The following is a 26,699-nucleotide window of genomic DNA, read 5'->3' as shown; positions in this document are numbered from 1 at the left end:
AAGACAATTAAGGTATAGTGGTGGATAAGCATTATTTGGCATGTTTCTTCAAATAATACAGTATTAGGTACCAAGTCTGGGTATTGTTCCAAATGTTGTTACCAGAGACTTATAAAGAAGCTTCCTCAGAGACAAGTTATCAGGTTAAAACAGTAAAAGTAAATATCCCGTCGTCCATCTTAAACTACTAACGATATTCCACTCTTAAATCTATTTAAGTATTTTCATTGTAAATCCTCTTATGTAAAAATGTATAATTAGAGAACTGTTTAGCAAAGCCTTAAGTATTCATCAAATACTTCAGTTTCCCATGCAAATTAAAATATAGTTGGTGAGGGGGAATTATTTCATGCCAAAACTCGCTTTATTCTGAAGTTACATATACATTTTAGTTTTTATCCAGAACATTCACCTGTGTGACTTTGAGCTCCTCAGTGATGGCCTCATATGCTTGTTCATTCAGCTGTGGGGGAACTGGCTCTTTCAAAATGCCATCCATCACCTCTTCAGAACACTGAATATCTTCAGAATGATAATCTAAGATTTCTGAGCTTATTCGCGGCACTAGGCGAGATCTTAGCTGGTAAGCTTTTGTTGGAGTGGTTATGTTCTGTTATAGAGATCACAAAGCAGTCTTTATTTTAACTGTAAAATGAAATCAAGACTTTGTTATCGTATTTCATAGTCCTATAAGCAGAATAATGAAATAAAGTGCTCAAAGTAGTGAGTTCTAAACCACTACACTTTTTTCAGATTTGTCATCTGATTACAGTAGCAATCATTATGTAAGTATTTCAGAACAAAAAAGCAATCACATATGGATTACAGACCAAAACACTGGTCAGGTTAAGGAATCATACAAATGAAAGTCTATGTTCTCACACAACTCAGGAGTAAGTACGTGTGGTTTATAGATAAACTTATTCTCATACCTTAAGAGTTTCTCTATGTAGCTTATGTAACTGAGAGACTTCCTGGCGCTTGTGTGCTTTGGTGGCCTCCAGAATGTTTTCAAGACGTTGGTTTGCTTTCTGAAGGGATTGAAGCTCTGATTCCAGTTCCATATGCTTTTTCCTGTTTAGAAAGTATTTTTTTTTACTGTCAAAATCACTCCATCAGTAAGAATAAGCTACAGTATTGCCAATGAGCAAACTGAAGCTGAACTCCTGCCCAAACACTGCAATACATTATTTTAAGAGGAAAGCCACCACTGCCATATTAAAAAGTAAAAAAAAAAATTTAAAAAATTAAAAAGCTAAGAAGCTTATTTGTGCTTGCATAATGAAGTGAGCAGATGGATAAGTAAATGTGTCAGAAAAAAATCCATTACAGGGTAAGAAATAAGCCGAGAGCTCTGCAATTCCTTTTATGAGAAAGTGATATCACCCATACCAATATGGTTTTAAGCTTTTAGAAGTTATCGTTATAACTTAACTTCGGCTTGCCAGAATTACAGAAAACCCTTTAAAGAGGTTTTTTTTTTGTAGTGCTCTTAAGATTATTTTGCCCTCTAAGAGTACTTTAACTGAAATCCCACAGTTGAGCTGAAATTTAGTAATAGTTTTCATTAGGTATTTTGCAGAGCTATATGCTGTTACTGTGACAGTTAGCCTTACTGACATAATTGTAGGGTCAAAGTTTACAGACAAAAGGAAACAAGTTTCATCTTTTGGCAGTTTAATGCTATCACTTTCCCTCATGTTTTAATTTAGCATCTGAAACAAAACTTCTGGGACAGTTCTGACTGCTGTCAGACAACAGAAAAATTAGCATACCTAGATTCTATGAAATTGTTAGGTTTTACTCTACTTATTCCATTACAGCATATAGTTACACTTGCATGTAAAATTAAGCATCCAGTTACTCTGAAACTGGGAACAAGTTTATATTTTAGTGAAATCCAGAGGCTTAAAACCACGCTTCTGTTTGAGCGCACTCTACTTAAGAAAATGTCAGTAATGATAGTAAAGCAAGACATGCACAAACCACGGAATACGTAAAATAGGAGTACACTGAATGGGCAGGAAAATGAAGTCATATGCAGATATAAATAAGCCACTGTAACTAATGATATAGAACAATAGATGGACTGCTGAATTGATAAACTCAGTAGATTGTAACATTATGATTTATAAAGTTAATAGGATTTGCTACACAGAAATCCAAGAATAAAACTACAGATTCGTACAATTGCCTGAATGAGCAAATAGGACATTACAAAGCTACTTTGTGAGAAATAAAGAAGTGGGTAGGCAATGGAACTATCTTGTGCTCAATGCTTCTAGATTTACATTCTATATTCACTGAAATCTATAAAAAGCAACAGTGTTAGTTACAAGTTAAAAGTAAATATAATAAAAAAATCAGGTCCCTTTTGCCTTCCAGCTTTACATTGTGTTTGCTGGAAATGCAATTATTTTTCTTTTATTTCCAGTAACATGACCTGAAATTTTCAGAAATGAGGTTGACCGAGGTAAGCCATGTATTACTCGCGTATGAATTTATATACACTGAGGGTATTACTCAGGCCTTTCACATTATCTTGTGCTGCCCTCAAGGAGAACAATGACAATAAATTCTTTGCTACATTAGTAAGGACAAAGTAAACCTGTATCCCATGTTTAGATGCCAAAGCAAATAGAATGAATGAACTACTGACACCATGTCTTTGCTCCAATTTGAATTAAATCTCTGTTCCAGTAACAAGTCTCAAGATAGAGGTATTATTGCCACCTTAAAAATCTCTGGAGACAAAAAATTAACCAACAGGTTAGCCAAAGTTTTCTGGCGAGCTTGGATTCTACATTTATTACATACTGCAATCTTAAAAGGGATTATATTAAAAACTACTGTTGCCCTAAACAAACCCCAAAATACCCACCCAAAACCCATCAATTCTTAGTTCCTGTCACTGCTTCCATTTCTAATATTTCAGTTACTGAGAAATACTCTCTCAACATGGAAACTAAGCCAAACTCTCCCTGTCCCGTTAAACAGGTGCCTATCAGAATTCCAGAGTATGTCCATCTCCTGCATGTTGTGAAGCATTGTTTTGCATCTTAGCATAAGAAGAGTTTTCAGAAAGACAAAGAAATCTGCAACAGTGCAGACATGCTGGAGGCTGCATCATGGTTGTCTCCTAGTCTGGGAGTAACATAATTCAGCAGGAACATATGCTGCTTACACACCATTTTTCTTGACCTGGCCCTCCTCTCTTTCTTGCAAAGAACATAATTCGACTTATATTCAGCATCTGAGACTAACTTTTAAAAATCAATATAAGTAATTATTTAAAGACATTTTATTAAAGACATTTCTATGCTGTTTTGTCTCACTTTGTTAGCTCTTTAAATTCTTCATATTCTTGTTTTGAACTTGCCAGTTCACTTTGAGTCTGTAGCAGGCGTGCTTTCAGCCTTTCAACAGATGCCAGAGAGTTGCCTTCCACTGATATGGTACTGGAATATAAATGATGACCTAAAGAACAAACAAACACCCTGAAATCAGACAGAGTAGCTCAAATATTCTACGTTTTACTAAAATGAAAGCAGTTGTAGGCTTTTGAACAGTACAGCAGTAACTGAGATTGAAGAAAATGGGTATTAGCAACAGTCCACATGAAAACCAGTAGAATAGTTAAAATTATGGCGGTCTTCATAACAACTAAGGACAACAAAATGAGGTTATGGATGGCGTTCACAAAATCAACAAGAATCCAAATTCTCTATTACTGTATTTGCTTGAAGGCCAATGTGAATAAAATGAAATAAATCTGTTTTATCAGTCTTCAGGTACCACTTTGAAGAAAGCAAAAATACATCAAGACAGACAACATTTTCAATGCTATGCTGCATAACAGAAATACAGTAAACTTATTTAGCTAAAAAACATTAGCATATTTGTACCTCCAGTATTTTTCTCTGAGGCTGAAGCTTCCAGAAAAGCTCGTTCTAGTTCTGCAATGGTCTGAGCATCAATTTCTTGAGCTTTTTTAACTGACTGTAAAGAACGAAGTTTTTTATTCTCCTTTCTGAGGTTATGGTTCTCCATGGCATACTTTGCAATTCGTGGGTGTTGTTCCATCTGTGATAAGCAGTATTTTATTCAACAGGTTTTATATTCCAGACAGCACTATACATATCTAGCTGTTGCTCTACTCTTTAATAAGCATTAAATTGTAATGAAAGAGGAAAAAAAGGTATTCTGTACAGTGGTTAAAACTGCCCCATTTTTTTTTTGTTAACTTTGTTACTCCCTTCTGCTCTCGAAAAAAAAGACAGTGATTTTATGTGTTTACTCTTTTACCGGTAATAAAGCAGTAGAAGCTTTTCTTGCTGCTCTTGACATCCCTTTTCAGTTTCAACACTGAGTTTTAGCTTTCCTAACACTGTCCCTGCATGCCATAGTAATGTTTCTATAGTCCTTTAATGATTGTCCTGACTTCTGTACTTTTTCCCTCCCCACCTTCACTTTGGAGCTCAGTCATAAGCTACAGATTCAAGCTGGTCTTCCAATACATCTATTCCTTTTTCCTACTTGTGCTTGGAGGAAACTTTTTAAAGAATCTGCCTTCTCTCTTGAGATGCTCTTTGAGTTTCTTCAAAACTGCCCCACAAATGATACCACACCTGCCAGATACCTAATAACCTGAAACCTCCTCTCCTGAAGCCTTAGGTATGTACTTTGCTACTTGTCTTCCTCAAACAGCTCCAGGACTGTACCACCCCTGATAGGCCCATCTATCATCCATATTATTATTCTTCAGAAACTTGCTGTATTGCTTGCATCCTGCTGTCTTTCCCTTTCAAGAGAGGTCATGGAGGCTAAAGTCTACCATAAGAATGTGGATTTGTGATTTGGAGACTTCCTCAAGTTGCTTAAAGGAGACTTAGTCCTCTACTTAACCCAGATCAGGTGGCTGCAGCAAGCTCCTACCACGACATCACCCTTACTAGCCTTTTTTCTTTGCAGACTCACAAGCTCTAAACCCACCCATTGTGCCTTCCATAGGAAAAACCTCCATGCCTTTGAGATGTTTCTATGAAGGAACCCACCACCAATCCTCTTCTTTCCTGCCCATCTTAAAAAGCCTGTATCTACATAGCACAGAACTCCATTATATGAGCTATTGTCACAAAGGAAAATTTTTCTAGAAATGAAAAACCAAAGACTTGCCTGTTCTCTGAGTGTCTGCAATTCCTCTCTCAATTCATGGAGGAGATCATCTTGCTCTTTTGGCAACAAACTTCCACCAGCCTCTTTATGTAATCTCTCCAAGCGAACAATGTGGTCTTCACGGAATTTAACTATCATTTTATTGGACTGAATAAATTTCTCCTTCTTGGCACACAGATCTTCTAGTTGAGCAATTTTTTCTAGTAAGTTCTTAGAAAGCACATATATAGATTGGTGGCAAAATACTGGTTACACTAGATTAATTCTTAAGGTACACATCACAGACATATGCATACACAGACGAGTCATGCAAAACTTAGTTGACAGTAATTTTGTGAATACAGAGACTATCATTTGCAGATCTGTAGCGAGCAACAGCTTATACCAAGAACCCAAATCACACACTGTTGCAAAAACTTCATCTAGGAAGTCCAGAATGATCTGGTAAACTAAGTATTCAGTTAAGCACATCTGATGTGCTCTTAGAGTGCCAGTTTCAGTTAATTTTCTTTAAAAAACCCCCAAAGATAGGCAATTTTGGCTGATTCAGTACTGCACCATGACATGAACAAAAGCACAATAAGACAGGAATGACTAGCAGGTTTGCTTCAAAAAAGACTGTTAATCCACACGTTCAAAGATGTGCTTAAAATTAAGAACAACAGAAGTTTGTTGTTCTGTTCAATTTTTTTGTTAGAAAATCTCAGTAAACAAACCACCCCCTAAAACAAAACATCTTATGAAAACTACCCTATGGCTTGTCTGAAGTTGAAAGAACAGAATCACTTAGGCTGGAAAAGACCTTTATTATCATTGATTCCAACTGTTAACCTAAGACTGCCAAATCCACCACTAAACCATGTCTCCAAGCACCACATTTACAGGTCTTTCAAATACCTCCAGGGATGGCGATTCAACCACTTCCCTGGGCAGCCTGTTCCAGTGCTTGACAACCCTTTCAGTGAAGGGATTTTTCCTAGTATCCAATCTAAACCTCCCCTGGCACAACTTGAGGCCATTTCCTCTTGTCCCATCACTTTTACTTGGGAGAAGAAACTGACAGCCACCTCACTACAACCACCTTTCAGACAATTGTAGAGAGCGATAAGGTCTCCCCTGAGCCTCCTTTCCTCCAAGGCTAAACAACTCCCATTCCCTCAGCCACCCCACTACAGCTTGTGCTCTAAACCCTTCACCAGCTTCACTGCCCTTCTTTGGACACACTCTAGCACCTTAATGTCTTGTAATGACGGGCCCAAAGTATTTGACCTGCAGTTTACCTAGTCCTGCTGGCCACACTATTTTGGATACAAGCCGGGATGCTATTTGCCTTCTTGGCTACCTGGGCACACAGCCCATTAGTGTTCAGCCAGCTGCCAACAAACACCCCCAGATCCTTCTCTGCTGGGCAGCTTTCCAGTCATTCTTCCCCCAGCCTGTAGCATTGTGTAGGATTGTTGTGACCCAAGTGCAGGACCCAGCACTTCGCTTTGTTGAACCTCATATAATTGGCCTTGGTCCATCAGTCCAGCCTGTCCAGATCCCTCAGGCAGACCAACGCTCCTGTCCAACTTAGTGTCATCTGCAAACTTATCAGGGTGTATGTAATCCTCTCATCCAATCATTGATAAAATATTCAGCAGAACTGGCCCCAGTGCTGAGCCCTGGGAAACACCACTTGAAACCAGCCATCAACAGGACTGACTCCGTTCACAATCACTCTTTGGGCACGGCCATCCAGCCAGTTCTTACCCAGCGAACAGTATACCCATCCAAGACAAGCAGCCAGTTTCTCTAGGAGAATGCTGGAAACCATATCAAAGGCTTCACTAGAGTCCAGGTAGACAACATCCAAAGCCCTTCCCTCATCCACCAAGTGGGTCGCCTTGTCATAGAAGACCAGGTTAGTCAAGTAGGACCTGCTTTCATAAGCTGATGCTGACTGGGGCTGATCGCTTGGTTGTCCTGCATATGCTGCATGATGGCACTCAAGATGATCTGCTCCATAACATTCCCCTGCATTGAGGTCAGATTGTGATACCCTGGATTCTCCTTCTGGCCCTTCTTGTAGAGGGGCACCATATATGCTAACTTCCAGCCAACTGGGACATCTTCAGTTAGTCAGGACTGCTGATAAATGATTGAAAGCAGCTCAGCAAGGACTTTGCCACCTCCCTCAGTACCCTTGGGTGGATCCCATCAGGCCCCACAGGCTTGTGTGTCTAAGCAGTATAGCAGGTCACTGCCCATTTCCTCTTGGATTATGGGGGCTTCATTCTGCTCCCCATCCCTGTTTTCCAGCTTAGGGGGCTGGGTACCCAGAGAACAACTGGTCTTAGCATTAAAGACTGAGGTAAAGAAGGTAGTAAGTACCTCAGACTTTTCCTCATCCTTTGTCGCTATTTTTCCCCCTACATCCAATACAGAATGAAGATTCTCCTTAGCCTTCCTTTCATTGCTAATGTACATACAGAAACATTTTTCTATTGTTTTTTACAGCAGTAGCCAGATTAATTTCTGTTTGGGCTTTGACTTTTCTACTTGTCTTCCTGCATAACCTCATGACATCCTTGCAGTCCTCCTGAGGACTACAGATTTTAGTCAAATGACATTTAAGGTAAGTTTTCTTGTTACCAAGCCTTATTATCTTTGAACAGATTATTTTTTATTCAAAAACAAAGAATAATCATCAAAAGGGTCAGTTTCAACATGCTCACTAGTCTCTCAGAGAGCACAGAGTGCACTTAGAAATATTAGTGCTTTCTTACCTTCTTTTCACCTTCAGATTTCTCCCAAAACAACATTGCTTCAATAAAGTTATTCATGTAATTTATGTTGTTTTTCCCTTTTTCAACAGCACCTGTGGTTTAAGTAAAAAAGCAAATGCCGTATTTATTAAAATACCAGTTAACAGATTCCTACATAAGTTTTCTTTACGCAGCTGTCACATTAAGAACAGTGTAATTCCTCTACAAAGATCATATGCCATACTCTGAGCAAAGAAGTTTAGACAGTAATTCCTAGTCTCCTGCAAGTGCTGATAAAGAAGAGTCAATATACATAACTGTATAATTAACAGTTGTTCAAGCATTAAATGGCTTTACAGTGAACTTATTAAAATAAAACAGTCAGCCTGTTCAGCTGAGTGTATCTATAAAATGCAAAACCCCTCTGAAATTAATTCAGTAACACTAAGCCATTATTGGTATTATTATTAGAGTCTGCACATATTAGAAGTGGACTAACTGGTTTATGAGAAGGAAATTCAGGAAAATAAGCATGAATTATACGGACAATTAGTGATTTCATCTGGAAGGAAAGTGTCCACACAAGGGATTAAAAGGGCTTAACTAGTCCATTTCAGAAATTAATTCAAAATAGTTTTCCTGAATATCCTCACGCAGGTAAGACTACTTATTTATGGAATACTAATCAACATAGTATCTAGGTGCATAAAAACTACTCTTGCAATTTAATATATTAAAAATTTTGTCATATTTTTAAAGTAGTTAGTGACCAGATTTCATATTTGCGCGATCTAATATTACCAACATCATTTTAACTGCACAGACTAAACACAGCTAGAATATATTTAAATTGTGCATAAACCCCTCTCTGTGTTTAAGCATCATCACTTGCTTTCCCTCTGGTCTAAACATTTTTGAGCCCTTTGTCACATAATCATAATCAATTACTTGTTTTTACTGGTTAAATGCGTAAACACTCAACCACAGATGCTTTATATTAGACAAGTCTATCTTCTGTAGTAACTTCTATTGCTATATCTTCTATTTCTTGGCAAGGTCAGGAAAGACTTGACTGAGGAACACAGTAACCATTAGAAGACCAAGTTTACTACCTTGTAATTAAATATTATGAGGTAGCGTATTTCAGTGGGAAGTATAAATAGTAGAAAGCTGTGCTTGGATCTATATTGCAGATACAATAGCCTAGTGCAAAGCTACTGGAAGAAAAAAAAAATAATCACATAAACCCTATTACCATCTTTCAGTAAAAGATTGATATCAATGTAAGGCAAATGTCCTCCTTAGGATCTTCTTGAAGGGGTAAAAAGAGGAAAAAAATCCAGTCCTGAGCTTAAAAAGGATGCAGCATTATCAAACACCTTAGTGCCCTGCCTCTGACCAAAATGCACCAGCAATCACATGCAAACTTCTGGTTACTTAAAGGATTAGGCAGTATACTCATATGAACCAAAAAAAGTACTCTACTTATTAGGTAACACCACATTAGTCCAGTACACAAAGTTATGAGAGGAAGAAAATAAAAACACATTAACAGTTTCTGCAGATTGTTAGATAAAAATACAGGCAATGGGATTCATAAGACTAATCCAGCTTCTGTAGGTCAGTTCCTACAAAAATATTAATTGTTCAGAAACTTAATGAATTGCATAAGGCTCCAACACTGCAAGCTACAAAAGTAGCAAGCTCTCTCTCCCCTCACCCCCAGCTCTTACCTTGTGATACAGAAACATCACGCATGGATGGCGTTGAAGTAAATTGAGCAAGCTGCTCCTTCAGCTTCTTGACCTCAGCTTGCAGCTGGCCCACATTTCCTTGTGTGTCTTCATTTACCACAGCCTTTCATAAATATGTTAAAAGAAAAACAGGAAAAGGTACAAATAAAAATCTTACAGGATAAGAGAAAACTCAAGGACTTCAAAGCAGCAAAACTACTGAGAAATCTTTCCATCTTAGGAAAGGGAGAACTCATAGGAAAATCAATGTTCCATTTACTGAGAAAAACTAAGTTGCACTTTAACTAAAAATAGTAGTTAAAAAAATAATTATGTTTTCTGCAGAATTTTGTCTGGCTCTTGTTAACCAACAAAGCAGTATACATTGAAGACAGTAGCTTCCAGCCAGATGTGAACATACTTTCAAAACCCACTCATGAGAAATTACATTTTGGGTATTAGCATATACAAAAACTAGAGGCACTGAAATATTATTGATTTATTTTTTTTTTTTTACAATTTTAATCTTTAGTACAGATTTATTTTACTTCTTCTAATCAAGTGCTCTGAGAACAAGCAAAGCATGCACACTTATCAGTCATTACCTAGTCTCCAACTGTTGTATTCTATTCATAATCAAAAACTAACGAGTCTTTTTGAAAAGTCATTTATCATAACATTTTAAAATACTAAACTTGCTTTCCTAAATAAGTTATATTCATTTAAATTGAAATACACCTGTGCCTTCACTAATGAAGTGACCCTGTTTGCAGATGTGTAGTTCAAATGACAAGAAATAGTTTGTTGCAGTAAAGACATTGAGTAACTCTCTTACCTTGTTTTTAATCAACTTTGCTCGCTGAGCAAAATTAAGAGTAGATAGTGTTTCACCAAAACACCTGGATCCTGGATGAACATTTGCAATTATACATGTTTTTGCATTACCACCAAGGGAATCCTATTTAAAAACATGGAAGTTAGCCTTATTAACAGCAGGAAGCCATCACCTAAGAGCTACTACGTATCATTTTGAACAAATTGCAGAAGGTATTTCATTTAACAAATCCCCACACTAGGTCATTTTCTGAAGTTTTATTTCAAATGTGAGTATAAAGGATGTAACTGTAAATAAAGACTTTATTTAGGTTTTCAAAACCTTGACTATATTACTTATCAACAATTTGAGATGTTTTTTTCTTATTTTTTTACCCCTGAACAGCAGGGAGAGAAAAAAAAAAAGCCAGAAAAAGAAATCAGGGAATAAGGTAGATATTTCACTTTAATCTTGGTAATTAGCAGACTGGTATTCACGTTATTTTGAATATCAGCTAGCCTGTTGATCATTCCAACCCATTCTCTGGTGGCAACTGCCAAAACAAATCACAAAACAGCTTCTTGACCAAGGATATAAAAGGAAGCTCTCCCTTTTACATGCATGTCTTCAGATATTTCCATCCAGTCAGAACAAGTAGCTGTCAAATCTCTGGAGTTACACCTGAGACTAAAAGTCTAGTGCTACAAAATAGCTCACAAGCCTCAATAGCATTCCCCTTCACTAGCAGAAGTGTTCATGTTTGTGGACTTCTTTGTAGTACAGCCACCTAAAAAAATAACCACTTAAGTAACAGCTCATACAGTTGCAATTCTCTTCCAATTTCTATGTATTTTGGGTTGCACTGGAAAAATAGAACCATGAACCTCTGAAGAACTACAAGATATACACAGAACAGGGATGGAATGATTGGGAAATTTTGCTGCAATCATAACAATACTGTATTGTACATAATATAGCATTTGTGTTACAAGTGCTATATTATAATACAAAAATATATTACAGATTTTATCTATTAGTGTTCATAGATTTTTGGTGAGTGCTGGCATCCAACAAATCTTTGCTTCCACCTTTGTTTTGTCTTCATCTTGAAAATAGCCCATAAACTCTCAGGTAGGAAACTGTCAATTTATCCAATTCTTAACATCATACCAACACTTAGCACTTGTAGGCTAATTCGGGAGATTCTGTCAAATGTTTCAACACAGCTCTAAATACTATGTTGTGATAACAGTGTTTCCCAAGTTATAGGGATGAAAATGTACACTTTTTCTTTAAAACTTGCAAACTTGTAATAGGAGATTACAAGCATAAGTAAGTTTGTCTTTAGCTAACAGCAAGAAACTGGTGGGAAGTCTGTTGAGGAAAAAAGATATTTTTCAAGCTTTCTTCTACCTGCCCAATATTTAAACAAATTTTTAATGTACCCGAGTTCAGCTTTTTACAGTAAAAGTACCAACCCAAGCAAATATTTATTTCTACATCCCAAGCAGCATATAAAATCCAGAAGATATATATTACCCGTAACAGAAAAGTGAGCTTTGAATCCCGGTAACAAATGTGTCTCTGTTTTCCATTGCCCACATCAACAAGTGCTGTGATTACTTGGCCCAGGCAACTTAGTGATCGATTTATGTTACCTGCTTCCTAAAAAGAAAAATAGATTGGTGGATGGAACAGGGCAGTACCTCTGAAAAAAGAAAGATGCCACAGATATTAAAGAACTAACCTTTAACCTCAGTCCTTCTGTATGGGTGTCTTTCTGTCTCTCAGATCCTGCCAAGTCTACCAGGTTAAGAAGGGAAGACCGAATGTTAACAACCTCCGTTGTTTTCTCCATGGATTCCACTGTGATAGTGAAAACTGCATGTGACCTTGAGGATTCTCTGTTCATTGAGGTCGATGCTACACGACGGTTTCTCCAGCCCATAGTTAAGACCTAGGCATGAAAAAGATGTCAAATGATATCAAGTGTCTCAGACAGTACCCTGTAGTTACATACAGGTGACAAGCAGTAGTAAGCATACTTCAGTGCAACAGCTTTCAAAAAATCTCAAGGACAAGGACTTTTACTTTTTTTCCAATAGAAGTATTTTAAAAATGAAAAACACCCCTACAGTCAAGCTTAATAAAAAAATAATTATAATACTCACTTCTTTCCTCCAAGAATGCCATTACTATTTGAAAGCCTAACATATCCAATACTAGTATATGTTAGCAGTACACAAGGAAAAAAATATTTAAAGTCACAGAAGTACTGTGTGTATGTGTTGCATTCATGAAGAAACAAGCCTGACAATTTCTGGAACACACATGCTGCCTAATTAGCAGGATATATAGTTTTCTATTGCCATTTCAGAGACATGGAAGGCAAGCATTAGGGGAAAGATTACTGTAATTGCAATTCATATATTCCAAACTCCAGAACTATGATTTCTTATATGTGTGGGATAGCCAGGAAGCATTGCCTAGAAACAGCTTCTTATACTGTTTTTTGGAGTACAGAGTTAGGGGAAGAGGGAGTCACAGACACTGCAAAAGTAGTATGTGCTTTAATCGAAGAGGATTACTTACCAAATAAGCATCAAGATAAATAGTCCAAACATTAAAAAGTGACAAAAAATACCTGGTATGCTTCAGCAGCAGATGACAACACCTGTTCAACAGCACCATCAACAAAGACTCCCTTCTTGATGTGTTCTCTGAGAAAGAGTCCAGCTGAAGCAGAATCTAGCAAGTCAAATATCTGTTCATTGTAGATTTCAATAAATGAGCATTTGCAGAGAAAACTCTTTCCACTGCCAGCCTGAAAAACACAGTAATTTACTCAAACAGATTTGCTTAGTTAAGTCTGGCATTGTACTGCAATGAGTCTCTTTCTACGCATATCTAAACCTACTAGTTTGCATATATATTCTGCATATTACACATTTCTGATGCTCAGATGACAACCAACATCCAGAAACCTAAATGTATTTTTAGACTCAAAATACAAAGCACATTGGTGCCCGAATAATGTGTAGCATAATTTGGTAGAGTACTAGATTCAAGCATTTCTCCTTGATAAATTTGATGCAACCTGACAATAATTCTGGAAATTTAACTGCTACATACCTGGCTTACCAAACATCCTTAACCAAACTTTAGTCTGAGACATTACGTTCACTGCAATAAGTATAAAATAAGTGTACCTTTTCTTTTTCACGTTCAATAAGAAAAAACAAGTATTCAAAGCTCCGTGGAATGACACCTCTCAGACTGTGAGTGAAATTATCAGAATCAGATGGTCCTAAAGGGATTTTTAATTAAAAAAATTAGTAAGGTTGACCTTTTAAAGATATCATTATAGAAGACTTCAGCAACCATGTTTTAGTCAGTTTATGGCAAAACCACCAAAGAAATGCAATAAAATAAACTTTCAAGATTAAGATAATGTTCCATAATCATATTTATATGTAGTCTAAATCACAGAGTGATCAGGGTTGGAAGGAATCTCTGGAGATCATCTAGACCAGCCCCCTGCTAAAGCAAGTTCTCAAGAGCAGGTTGTACAGTCGTGTCCAGGTGGTATTGAATGTCTCCAGAGGAGACTCCATAACCTCTCTGGGCAGCCTGTACCAGGGCTCCGTCACCCTCAAAGTAGAGATTTTTCCTCACATTCAGATGGAGCTTCCTATGTTGCAGTTTGCGCCCGTTGCCCCTTGTCCTGTCGCTGGGCAGCACTGAAAAGAGCCCGGCCCCATCCTCTTGACATTCACCCTTCAGATATTTGCAGACACTGATAAGATCCCCTCTCAGACTTCCCTTCTCCAGACTGAACAGGCCCAGTTCTCTCGGCCTTCCCTCACAAGGGAGATGCTCCAGTCCCCCATCATCTTCATAGCCCTCCGCTGGACCCCCTCCAGCAGTTCCCTGTTTCTCTTGAACTGGTGAGCCCAGAACTGGACACAGCACTCCAGATAGAGCCTCACCAGGGCAGAGCAGAGAGGGAGGATCCCCTCCCTTGACCTGCTGGCCATGCTCCTCCTGATATGCCCTAGGATCCCATTGGCCTTTATCCTTGTCGAAGTTTATTTTACCTGTCCATAGGTTACCCAAGTCTAAAATAGTATAAACTACTTGTACATGTTTTCTATGGAAGTCCAAATGTGCAAGTATGCCAATACAGATACCTAACCGCAATTTAAGAACCAGGAAGATGGGATGGATTTGCACCCATCCATTTTTTTATGTAGTCCTTGAAAAAATGTCAGCCAAACTGGTTTTGATTATCTCAGTAACTTTCCGATGTCAAGCACAATATTAATGCATTAAAAATCACCACTGTATGAAGAACAAGATTACAAAGGAACCCCTTCATACATAGAGAGGCCTTAAACACCTAGTTGGGTAGGAAGCAGTTATTCTGAAAACCTAAATATATTTTAATATGGAAAACTAGAATATTTTTCTACACATGCAAGGCCTATCAGCCAAAAATGGAAACCAGCAGAATACTCAAAACTTTCTGAAAAATGAGAAAAATTACTGTTTGATTTAAATGAAAAGTTTCTCTCCTCTCTTCTCCAGAAGAAAAACCTACATTTTCAAAAAGACAGATGAGAGTATCTATACATCAGCCTTTTGATATAAAGCAAGAACTACACTGAGTACTACACTGTTTCTTAAACTTTAAGGTTATCTGCAGGAAGACAAAAATCTAAATCATCCCTTGTGTTTGAACAAGACAAGGTTTCAACTCAAGACAAAAAAAACATTTAGAAACCACTGAAAGATTAAGCTCTCTCATGCACTTACCCATCATAGTGAAGGTTTTTCCTGACCCAGTCTGGCCACTAACAAAGAAAAGCAACAACAAAAAGAGTCAGATAAAGCTCTACTCTGGCTGTGATTTTTTTATTAATCTGCATCTTATATGGAGAACTCACAGCTCAAACCAGTAAATTTTGATTAGGTAAGTCCTTCAAGTTAGCATTTTTGACCAACATGCTTACTCAGTTTTCAAAATGAAAAAATATTAAATTAATATAATGATATTCCTACTACTAGTCATGGGTATATTTCTACCTCAAAAACATTTTGAAAGTTAAAATTATTTTTCCTCAGTTTTCCCAGAAGCAGTTAAGACTCACTAAAGAGCTGAGCTGACCAAATATCAAGTTAAAGTTATTTTCATTCCATTTTTCTATGGACATATCAAAACTTACTAGCTTTCTCTTTAACAGTACAATAAAACCTCTAGGTTTTAGACAAACAATAGTAAAATTGAAATGAGTTTACAATCCACATTATTGTCTTTTAAGTATTAGAAGCATAACACCTACAAATAGATTCCTCCAGAAGAGGAATAAGAAGTACTCTTCAATATTGCAAGAACGTTTCTTATGTTGTGTTGCACTAATGAAGCACTTTCAAAGATTACTGTAACATTAAGCAGGCTGTGGCACTTAAAACCTCTACTCCTTATTATCACAGCCACCTCAAATGTTGCAATTGCTATGAAATACCATTAAATGACTTACTATGCAAAGATGGTTCCATTGTAGCCATTCATACAAGATTCAACAATATTTTTGGCCACACTTGAGAAGACTGATTCCTAGGGACAAGGGGAAAAAGAGAAGGCATTTGGCACCACTCATTTAAGTATCTCTATCAGTGTTTTCTATACCATAACTTTATAATGTATAAAATAGATGCATTCCTTAAGGTTAAGACTTGTATCATGAGCCCTGGAGCAAAACAATACATACTAAGTCTTTGTGTCACAAATCACACCCTCTGAAAAAGTTTTATTCCTTGCTAAACTGAAAGAAAAATAATAAAACAGCATCATAGTAACAGCTTTCAAAAATATATATTATATTAATTTTGGTCCAGTGTTTTTGATTGCATTATGTGGTTTATACCATCAGTAGGTCAAAACTGAGCCTATGACATTGATCAAACCTCATTAAGTTTCAACATTTGCCACTAGACAATGGCATTTTCAACAAATCTACACAATAGTTAAGTCTCATCTACTTTCATGTATTTCTCTTAGATCTGCAAGAAGATCCTAGCTACAGCTAACTGTCTACAGTGGGTAGGTTTTTTGGGGATTTTTTTTTAAGCAGAAGCTAAAGGGAATTAAAGTGTTAAAGGAATTAAAGTTATATTCAGAATTTCAAATGCAATATTACAAAAATTAAATTGAAGGATTTTCCTTTCGATATTACCTGTCCCAGATAAACAATGCATCTGTTTAAAAGGCAAATGTATAAAAAGGAAATAGAACAAAGAGAATATAACCTCGTAAGTTCCTAATATACAAATCACATATTTAATATCAGCTACTGACTGCCAGTTATTTTTATATATTTGTATTAACAGGCAGGTTTATCTTCTGTCTACAGTGTTACTGTAACATCAACAAATAGAAACTTCAACTTTAATGCAAACTTTGATTAAAGAAATTAATGGTTAAAAAATACATTAAAACTATTAGAGAAAACAATTTTGTGCAACATTTCTGTATTATAACTACTTATTACCAATCTTACCACTGCAAAAAAATATGACTTAAGGCATTACATCTTTAGAAAGGTTTAGTGTAGTAGTTGGCAAAATGGGGGGTGGGGGTGGGAAAGCAACACTTAAGAGATTCTGAAAGTTATTACCTGTGTTGTTTCCATATTTGCAACATAATCAAAAGTGAAGATCTTTGGCTCAGGCTTTGAATGCAGACGGATAGTATTTGATGAAAGAACAGATAAACACAATCCTTGATCTCCATCAGTTAATGCAGTTCCCTCTGAAGGAGGACGTACCCTCACATAAACTTTGATAGCATCATCTTCAACACTAAATGAGTATTTATGCGTTAGATTATTTTGAAATAGATCTATCAGCTGTTTGACAAAATTAAATCACAAAAATCAGATTAAGCATGTGAACTCATACAAACGTCTCTTCTGAAAATACACTGCTCTTCGCTGTACACATCAATTCACTACAAGCCACAGATTTATTAAAGGTAACAATGTGTCAGATTTAAAACCAAAGAACATGAAGTCACTGGAATTTACAGTTGTTGCATATAACTTTAGCTCTAAAAGAACACATTTCACAGTGAACAAATATAAAACCAGTGTTGCTATAAAGGTTTCAATAGTTTCTAAGACTATGGGCTTCAATCATCCTTCTTACCACTGGAAGTTATAACAGACTTTACAAATTGAGCAGATGATGCTACGTTCCAGCAAGAAAGTTACCAGCATTTTCTTTGCTGTTCACACGAAGGGAAAGAATAATCAATTCTCAATCCGCGAGTCTGATAAAATACAGCAGCACATCTATCTAAAAGCTCCCTAACCCATTTCATCACATTTATGAGTGGATGTACCAGTAAATCTAGTCTGAATAAGTAACTGTGCATGACCATTATGATAAAGCTTTGAGGAGTTCTGGCACAAATACTAATATACCAATACAATACTAAAGAATTAAATTCTTAAATGAAGCAGTAGCAAACTTTGATTTTAATTAATTCTCTCCCAGAAGGAAGTTATAGCATGAAGGTATTATAACTGTTATTGATTTTTCCTTTTGGTAAACAAGAGAAAGGAACAGAATTTTAAAAGTGCTAGGACTTCATGACTAAAACGTGGGGTTGGAGAGTGGCAGAGGAAAGGACTAAAAAAAAGAACAGGAAGCAGCTGAGAAAGGGAAGATTTTATACCAGATTTAAGACACACCATGCTAATTTGCCAAATATGTTTTCATTAAACAGTATTATTCTGAGATGCGGCAGAAACTGTTTGTATTTGGAGAAGGGCTTTTTGTTTTAGCTTAGAACTCCATCACAGAATTGAAGTTCTTTATGGAATGTCACTTCAGAGAAATTCTAGAGTCCAGCTGCAGAGTTAGTGGACAAATGAGAATTTACTACATGGCAGCATTCCAAAACGAACTTGATACTTCAGAACAACACTTTTATTAATAGAATATTTTTTAGAAAACTTTTAAGGAAGGGAGAGAAAGGCAATAATCTTGTGCAGTGAAATACTGAAAGAAAAAACTTTTACATTATTTCACAAAGATATACAAGGTTTTGTTTGCAATCTTTTTGCAATGTGATTCTTCACATATGAGAACCAGTCAATACTACTTTACCTGGGTGAATTCAACGAAGGTAATGCAGAGTCACGTAAATCTAAAAAATAAAAGTGAAACACACAAAAAGTAAACATGATAAAATTATGGCTCAAAACCCCCATTTAAATAGAAAATACCGTAAGCCGTATTGAGGGAGATAAATGGAGAGTCTTATAACTATCAGTTTTATGCGTGAATCAGAATGGCACAAAAACATTTAGTAACTATGTTCCTTTGGCAGAAAGTCTGCTGTTTCTTGCAATGATAAAGCTGCAGTCCTGCAATGTGAGCACACATCCCCTTGTAAATGTATGTGCAATGAGTAGTCTCTGAAATTAACATATATAAGGTTTTCCAAGTGTTTTAGAGGATTAGGAACATAAACATATGTTTAAATAAATAAATTTTAAATACATATTATATAATATATATTATAAATATAATTATATAATTGCATAATCTTTAATATAAATATATAAAGTATACAAAATGCATAATCATATATATAGTATTTAAAATCATAATATTATAATATACATATTATATATAGCATACTATATAGTATATCTACAAATATACATTTATATTTCATTATATATTCCCATTATATTTAAAAGACTGTTAACTCACTGCAGATAAAGCAATACAGCATGAAATAGTTTCACAGATAGGACTGAAAAACCTCAGTTTCCTAAACATGCACAACTGAGGCGCTATATCACTTTCACGAAGCAATATCGAGCACTTAGTAATGCATAAAGCTCTCCTGTATGTATGAGCATCGTTTTGCACAGCTTCACATTTCAAGGAGACGGCACGTACTACCCCACAGGTAGATACTGCAACTTATTTTTTACTTAAGGGTGAATCTGACGTGAAATTATTTCACATAAGTTAGTAAAAATAATAACTAATGTAATCAAATTTTAAAAGTAAAATGACAGGGAAAGATTATTTACCAAAATATTCCAATAATAAATACCTTATTAAGTCTCTAAAAGCACACAGGTTTCATCATAAGAGTATCTCTTTTAGGCCATAAAGATGTGCACAGGTACTAACTTCATTTACATTCACACTACACGAATACCCTGCTGCTGCTATGCAGCCCTACCTGCTTCGATTCACACAATAACATTTGAGAAATGTGCTAGCTCCTAATTCAGTCTTTAAATGCACAACGGTATCAAAACGACCCGGGACAAGAAAAGCTGCACATTTTACAGCTGAAATCAGACCGATAGGTACTTGTACAGCCTGTACCTTGGGAAATGACAGACTCCCGGCTAACCACCCTTAGCTGCCATTTTAAAGGGCTGTTAACTCGCAAAAGACGACAGTTACAACCACCACAGCTAGTTAAAGTTCGATAAAATTACGGAAGACGAACTGATAAAGGCGGGACAGCTGAGAGCAAGCGGCTTTTGTAAAGCCCTGCCGCTCGGGAGGGCTGCTCACGCCTGCCAGCCGCGAGAAGCCCCTGGGGATACCGGGGCCAGGGGTGCCGCCGGGAGCGCTCCCTGCCCCAGCCCCGCCGGGGGGCAGCCGGCTGCCCTGCGCGGCCTCCAGCACCGCAGCCCCAGGGCACCGGCCCGCAGCGAGCCCACACGCCGTTAGCTCTCGCCCCATGGCGATGCCCGCCCCGCAGGGCAGAGCCTCCTCACCGAGCTGCCCCGGCCCCCACCAGCTTCCTGCACAGCAGGAAAACGCCCCGCAGCCCCTGCACGGCCGCACGGCCATGCCGGCCCTCCTCACCTCTAATGCCGGGGGCCATGGCGCTCGCCAGCCCCAGCACCTCTCCGCCCACTGCCTCCCAAAATGGCGGAATGTTTGAATTTAGCGCGAAGAGCCACGGACAACGTCACACGTCACACCCCCCAAAGCCAGCACGGGCGCGGCCATTTCACTCCACATCCGCCCTTCCCCGCTCCGCCTTCTCTCCCGCCATTGGCTGCAAGTGCCTCGGCCCCCGCACGTGACGGCGGAGCTGTGGAAGCCGGGGGGGCGCCCTTGTTCTGTCCCACCGCGGCCGCCGTCCTCTGCCGCCCACTCGGCCCGGAAGCGGGCGGGGAGGCTGGCGGGGGGGGGCGCGGCGGCGCGGCCGGGGCGCGGGCAGCGGCCATGAGCAAACGGAACCAGGTCTCCTACGTGCGGCCGGCCGAGCCCGCCTTTCTCAGCCGCTTCAAGCGGCAGGTTGGGTATCGGGAGGGGCCCACTGTGGAAACCAAGGTAACGGCCTGGTCCTGCGCTCGGGCAGTGCAGCCCTCCCCGCCCCGGGCCGCCTTCGGCCCCCTGCCCGTGGGCTCCAGCCCCGGCCCTGCTGCCTGCGCCTGCGGCCGGGCTTCCCGGGGTGGGAAGGGGCAGCGCCCGCTTCAAGGGGCCTCTAGTGCCACGATGCACCCCCTCGGGCCTAAAGCAAGGGCGGTGGGGAAGCAGTGCTGCAGGGCTTTGTCCCCGTAGGGTGGGGGGGGACAGTAGTTACCGCTTAAAATTAACTGAAACTGTGTTTGTAACTTGTTTTTGCTTCGGTGTTGGGGATTCAAAACAACAAATTGGAGTGCGCCTCCCCATTGCTGCTTATGATAATTGCAGCCGCAGTGACCGTGGTGCCCGGCTGCTCTGTCAGTGCCCGAGCGGTCTGGGGAGGCAGCGGGGAAAGAGCAGTGATGTCCCAGTCCCAAAGCCCAGGCAGGAGAAAGAAAAGTGTTTAAGAGTAAACAAAAATGTATTGGAAGGGAGTTACACGTAATCTTGGTATAGGTGAGCAGACAGACGCTCACGTGTGATGGCTAGGAAGGCAGGATGGGGGCAGTAGGCTTTGAACCAGCTTGTGAAAAGGCAGCCTTTTTGGGGGGGGTACTGTTTTTTTATGTTTACAGTGTGCTTTTGCATGTGTTTCCTGCTAGCTATGGATTTACAAGATGCCTTAAGAAAGAGGCCTGTCATTACTGTAATACATCCAAAGTCCTTGTTTCTTTTTGATGACGGAGGAAGTTTAAATTTGCACTGTAGTTGTACTTGCACAAATGTTTGGATGATCCCACCGTGACCTGCACACAGCTGAAAAATAACCTGGCAAAAGTCCCCCACCAGTGGCTCATTGTTATGGCCTTGTTTTGAATCATGCCACTGTGGGTATACAAGTTATTTGTGAAAATACCTTTGATCACAAAAAATCAGTGTATTGACTTTCACCACTTGCTCCATTTGCCTTTTTTTTGGATTTTTTTTTTGTTTGGTTTTTTTTTCAAGGTTAAATTCTAGTATATTGTGGATCTTAAGCTGAAGAGGCCATTATCACCTAATCTCTCCAGACTGGTCAGTAAAGTAATAGTTACAAGGATTTGTTAAAAAAAGAAATTTCTGATGAGCTAGAATTTATGATAAAATTACGCCGTTAGTGAAGTTAGTACAAACTTTCCAAAAGAAAGAAGATTGCATTTTGTCTGTATCTTGGTAAATTCAATGGATTATGGTAATACTACCTATACTTTTCTGATGAAGTTTTCAGTTCCTTTAATACTGCCAAATGCTATGTTGTTGGACTGAAGTTCCCATGTCAGAAAGTTTGATTTTCATAAAATTGCATAAAATTTCACCCCAATTGATTTTTCTGACTCGGAGCACAAATCTGAGAGAGTGGAAACAGGGACACTCTTGTGTCGGTAATGCTTACAGTGATTTGCTTGGGCAGCTGTAATAACAAAGCCACCATGGACTCCCTTTCTCTTTGCACTGTTTTGAGTACAGCATAGAAGGATCAAATCTGGAGCCACGTATTTAAGATTTTGTTAGTGTTGCATGGCGTACAGTGTTGTACAGTAAAGATAAAGAACAAAAGGAATTACTTCCTTACCTTCCAAGTTCCTGCTCTTTTGGTCTCTAATTGAAAGAGCCCATGCTGTGTTTTTTTCCTAGGGGATGCTGTCTTAGCAATAGAATTGGAGTGTCATTTGGACAAAGTGTGTTGGGGGGGCCTGGCACTTACAGGTGTCTGCTCACTAACCTCATGGCAAAAGTGAATAGCCCACCCTTGGCAGCTGTGATTTGGTGTGATGATCACAATTTCTTTTATTCCTCCCTCTCTAGAGAGAGCAGCTTCCAGTTGCAGATGATGATAGTGAGAATGGCAGTGACAATGAAGATGAGCAGCCTCAAGTGGTGACACTGAAAAAAGGGGACTTAACTGCTGAAGAAGCAATGAAAATTAAACAGCAAATCAAAGAGGCCTTAAAGTCAAATGAATCAGGTGAATTTCAAACTCCTAATTTCTTGCTTTGTATAGCCAAAGGGAGCTTGGTATTTGCTGGTTTCTACTGTTAATGTTACCTTCGATTAGTTGTTTTGGATTTTTCAGCTAAATAATTTGCACTCGTGATTCCTAATCTGAAGTTGTTGAGTACATATCCAAGCTGCCTGGCTTTTTATAGTGTTGCAGTTCTGTGCTTCTTAATAGTGCATCACCGTACCTCCAAATACCACCCTTTTTTGTTTGTTTTTTTTGTTATGGTCTTTCATTGGCCTGGTACACAATCTTTTGACATCACCTATGATAATTTTTGAACTCGTGAATTAGTTCAGCCAAATTTGATGCAGAGTGCATGCCTTAAAGGTAATTGTATGAGTTCATGAAAGAGAGTGTCCAGGCGGAAGGAGGAAACTCAGATTAGTGCTTCAGTGAAAAGAATGGCAGCTGTGTAAGCTCAGTAATGTGTTCACTTAAATTGACTTATCCATGTTATTACTTGCTTAAAATCATCCCCAGTATGTAATGTCACTTGCAAATATATTATGCAAAACTAAATTGATTACGTGAAGATAACAGATGATACAATAGTGCCAACAAACAGCAAGGTGTAGAAAAAAATACTTCTTTGTTACAAAGAATTAGAAAGTGTTACCTAAATTATTTAACAGACTTCTCAAGAATGGAAGGATGGAAGTGGTATGGGAGAGGTTGCTGCAGTTAGACAATAAAGATGTGAAACTATAGCTGATGAATACAGTTATGTTAAGAATTTCTGTCAGTATTCATCATTCAGATATGGTTGATGCAAGTGCTTTGGGAGTCCAAAAACTTCCATCTTCACAAATAGTGTGATGAAATGTAGCTTTATTTTTATGTTTTCCTAACAGAAGACGACAGATTAAAGGTAGTTATTACTGTCTCTAGTTGAAGTGTCTTGAGAAGAATATAGAACTGGAACCTCACAGGTATCAAATATAAAGGTGATTCATGAAAGCTGTGGACCTTTTCCTTGGTTAGCCATTGTGGCTACTTACAAAGGCTGTAAATTGAGTTTAGAGCAGATTGAGGTACTAGCACATGGCTATCAATACAACATCCTCAGCTTCTGGCTTCTTCTGCCATTTGGATTTGAAAATTTAGGTTTGTGCTGTCCCTGTGTAAAAGTATGTGTTAAAAATTAAATGGCAGACATGGTATAAATGAAGAAATAAAGTAATAGTTGTGGGAGAAGATACATTGAGAATCTTACAATTTTGAAGAGCGGATTGATGAAAAATTCTTAATTTTTATAATGTAGGTTAGCTTTAAGCTGAATAAAACTAAATCTGATTTGTTTCTGCAGATAGGTAGGTGTAACCTATGTATATGTCTGGTGTAACCAGGTAGTGGGTTGAGCATTGTTTATATAACTTGAACTCCTCTGAGAAAATGTGTTCCACTTCCAGCTTACTTCCTGCTCTCTTGTTACTGAAATGTAATTCCTTACTTGGTGTTGCAGTTTGTAAAGCTGTCACATAATTTCTTTTAAAAGTGGGATCACCCTCCTAGTGTTGGGAGAAATTTCAACCTGTTGGAAAGAAATGGCATGATTCTTTCTGAGAATTGGTTTCCTTTTCATATAAGCAACTTGAATTTTGAATGATCACAGTAGGAGGGAAAAAATATTTTGTAAGTCTGGGCAAAAAGAAGTAGTTGTCCATGAGAATCTATTGAGGTGGAGTCAATGCTGTGGAAAAAAGTCCAAAAGAGCTACCAAGTTGAATACACAGTATGAAATGGGAGTGTATTTTAATAGAGTAACTGAACTTTGGTGGAAAAAGATATTCCTAAGACGTAATTGTATGTAGTGAGGATGGTGGGATTGAGTTCCTGTAGGACTCTGGCACCTCTGCTTATTACCCCTTCAGTAATAATTTGGATTTGGAGGAAAAAATCCACAGTAATAGGTAGCAGGAGTGTTGAATCATTGGGCTCTAGGGGCTGTTGCCCTCTATTCTACATTATTGTGTTACTCTGCCTTTACTTTCAGCATTAGGTCTTGGCCTTTTTTTTTTTTTTTTTGTTTATAGGAATGAACAGGATTAAGTGCTCTGTTGCTCTGCTGTGGACGGGACACTGAAATTATCAGTGAAGGTGTGGGTGATGCTACAGCCTGCTGAAGGCTTTTTGTCTTTGGCCATCTTTGCACTGTCAGTCTGATGTTTAGATTTAAATTCAGATTTCTAGTCAGAGGCAGGTATTTAGACAGCTGTTTATTTTCAGCTTGATAAAGAGAGTTTTAACTAGCGTGTTTCTTTCTTTTTTTTTGGATAATTGTCAGTTCTGAAAATGGGAAGTATAAAGAAAGTTTGATGCTGCATGGTTTGATTAAATTTCTTGTTACTTTGATTTTTATCCCAGAGTTGAAAGTGAAATTAATTTAATGGGTACTAGACCATAACACATAGCCCAAATCAGATCATTAGTGAAATGACGTGAAGCTGAAAAGGTAGCAGGGAAGTAAATTTTCTAGCTGATAATCTTCCTTTCCACCATGCATCAGTGCTGCTGCACTTTGATAGATCATAAGTAATGTGCTGCTAATCTGTTGTGAATAGAAACTGTTAGTTTTTCAAAACGTGGGAAGTACTCAGTTTGGAGGTTCTGCCCTCTCCTCTTTTATATCTGTAGTGATGGTCTTAATTTGAAAGTCCTTGTCCTCAGGCTTTGGTTTGGGATGTTATTCTAGGATTTTCCATATCTCATTTGCATCCTTTCTCCTTCATTTTCTTCTACAACCAGTTTGACACGGCTACGCTTTTTTTTTTTATTTGAGGCACCAGCAGTTCCTGTGACTTGCATTTTCTTTTACAGATGAGTAACACTTTTGCATTGATTTGGCAAAAATAAGCTGATTAATGTCCTACCTGCGTTAGTTGCTTCTTAAGGCAGAACAAAATTCAGTGAAGCTTGTACGCTGGCTTTTGCCAGTATAGTCGCAGGGAACTTTTTTATTTAGGACTGAACCTTTCCTACATGGGAAAACACCTTCCATATTGAAATACTTTTCTCCATGGAGGCCTTAGAAGCTTTTTTTTTAAAAAAAAGTCATTTGTTTATCAACAGTCGTTTTACTTAGTATTTTTATGCAGCATTTTATAAATTGTTACTGTTGGTTTGGAGATAAAGAAAAATGGTCTTACGAGAAATCAAATTGGCACAAAAGAAAAGATGGCAATTACTGCAAGATACTTTATCCCAGCATTCATTATAATCTATGGAATTGATTTTTCTACCGCTTTTCTAGTTCAGCTGGCCTCTGGGACACTCTGATACATGCAGATGACCAATTTGGCAGAAGGTGTCCTTAGTCATTTGAAGTCTTTTAATATTGTCCTTGTCTCATTCAATATGCTGGGGCTGGGGAGCACGAGAGACAGGAGAGGCAAGGAGAATACGGTCTGTGCTGTCTTGGCTATTGGACCTCTTTCCTTAGCTTAAGCAGCTGTTTTATGAGATATGTATCACAAAGTTCATGCTGCTTTTCATCATGTGAACAGCAGGAATCTAAATCAAAGCTAATTTTACAGTATTTAAGTAACAAAAATTTTCTCAAGTGTCCTCATAAATGATTGAGACTGAATATTTGAGCAAGACTTTTATCTGTGTGATACCAGTGTGCAGAATTCCTGTAGTGAATGCTTCCAAAGGCATGCATAGAAATGGGTGGCCAGAAAATACTAGAAGGAGCATCTGAAACGGCTGACCTGAACTTCTAACCTTAGAAACCACCAAGTAATTTGCCAGGTTATCATAAATTTTTTCCAGCCTGTATCATCAAATACACA

At 38.2% G+C, this 26,699-nt stretch overlaps 2 protein-coding genes across 12 annotated transcripts in view; one reads left to right on the top strand and one right to left on the bottom strand.

Moving 5' to 3' along the window:
• Positions 1-20,501, bottom strand: part of KIF15 (kinesin family member 15) — a 39,662-nt gene extending 19,161 nt beyond the window's left edge. Inside the window, exons 1-17 of the mRNA XM_056334770.1 lie at positions 20,379-20,501; positions 18,642-18,681; positions 17,147-17,330; positions 16,010-16,086; positions 15,285-15,322; positions 13,679-13,776; positions 13,114-13,293; positions 12,217-12,426; positions 12,009-12,134; positions 10,491-10,613; positions 9,656-9,779; positions 7,944-8,035; positions 5,176-5,385; positions 3,906-4,083; positions 3,336-3,477; positions 933-1,074; positions 413-610 (exon numbers count right to left, since the gene is read on the bottom strand). Coding sequence (XP_056190745.1) covers positions 413-610; positions 933-1,074; positions 3,336-3,477; positions 3,906-4,083; positions 5,176-5,385; positions 7,944-8,035; positions 9,656-9,779; positions 10,491-10,613; positions 12,009-12,134; positions 12,217-12,426; positions 13,114-13,293; positions 13,679-13,776; positions 15,285-15,322; positions 16,010-16,086; positions 17,147-17,330; positions 18,642-18,681; positions 20,379-20,397 — 2,181 coding nt within the window. The 5' untranslated portion in view covers positions 20,398-20,501. The remainder of the gene's footprint in view (positions 1-412; positions 611-932; positions 1,075-3,335; positions 3,478-3,905; positions 4,084-5,175; positions 5,386-7,943; positions 8,036-9,655; positions 9,780-10,490; positions 10,614-12,008; positions 12,135-12,216; positions 12,427-13,113; positions 13,294-13,678; positions 13,777-15,284; positions 15,323-16,009; positions 16,087-17,146; positions 17,331-18,641; positions 18,682-20,378) is intronic.
• Positions 20,502-20,692: 191 nt separating this feature from the next.
• KIAA1143 (KIAA1143 ortholog) overlaps positions 20,693-26,699 on the top strand; it is a 67,488-nt gene continuing 61,481 nt past the window's right edge. For all 11 annotated transcript variants that reach the window (XR_008821327.1, XM_056335385.1, XM_056335384.1 and 8 more), the window contains exons 1-2: positions 20,693-20,852; positions 22,713-22,872. Coding sequence is in view for 10 of the 11 variants with exons in the window: in XM_056335385.1 (XP_056191360.1) it covers positions 20,745-20,852; positions 22,713-22,872 (268 nt within the window). In the remaining variant the exon portion in view is untranslated. The remainder of the gene's footprint in view (positions 20,853-22,712; positions 22,873-26,699) is intronic.

This window comes from Falco biarmicus, chromosome 4 (assembly GCF_023638135.1).
Source record: "Falco biarmicus isolate bFalBia1 chromosome 4, bFalBia1.pri, whole genome shotgun sequence".
In the NCBI taxonomy this organism is placed as follows: Eukaryota; Metazoa; Chordata; class Aves; order Falconiformes; family Falconidae; genus Falco; species Falco biarmicus.
This window is presented reverse-complemented; position numbering and strand designations above follow the sequence as displayed.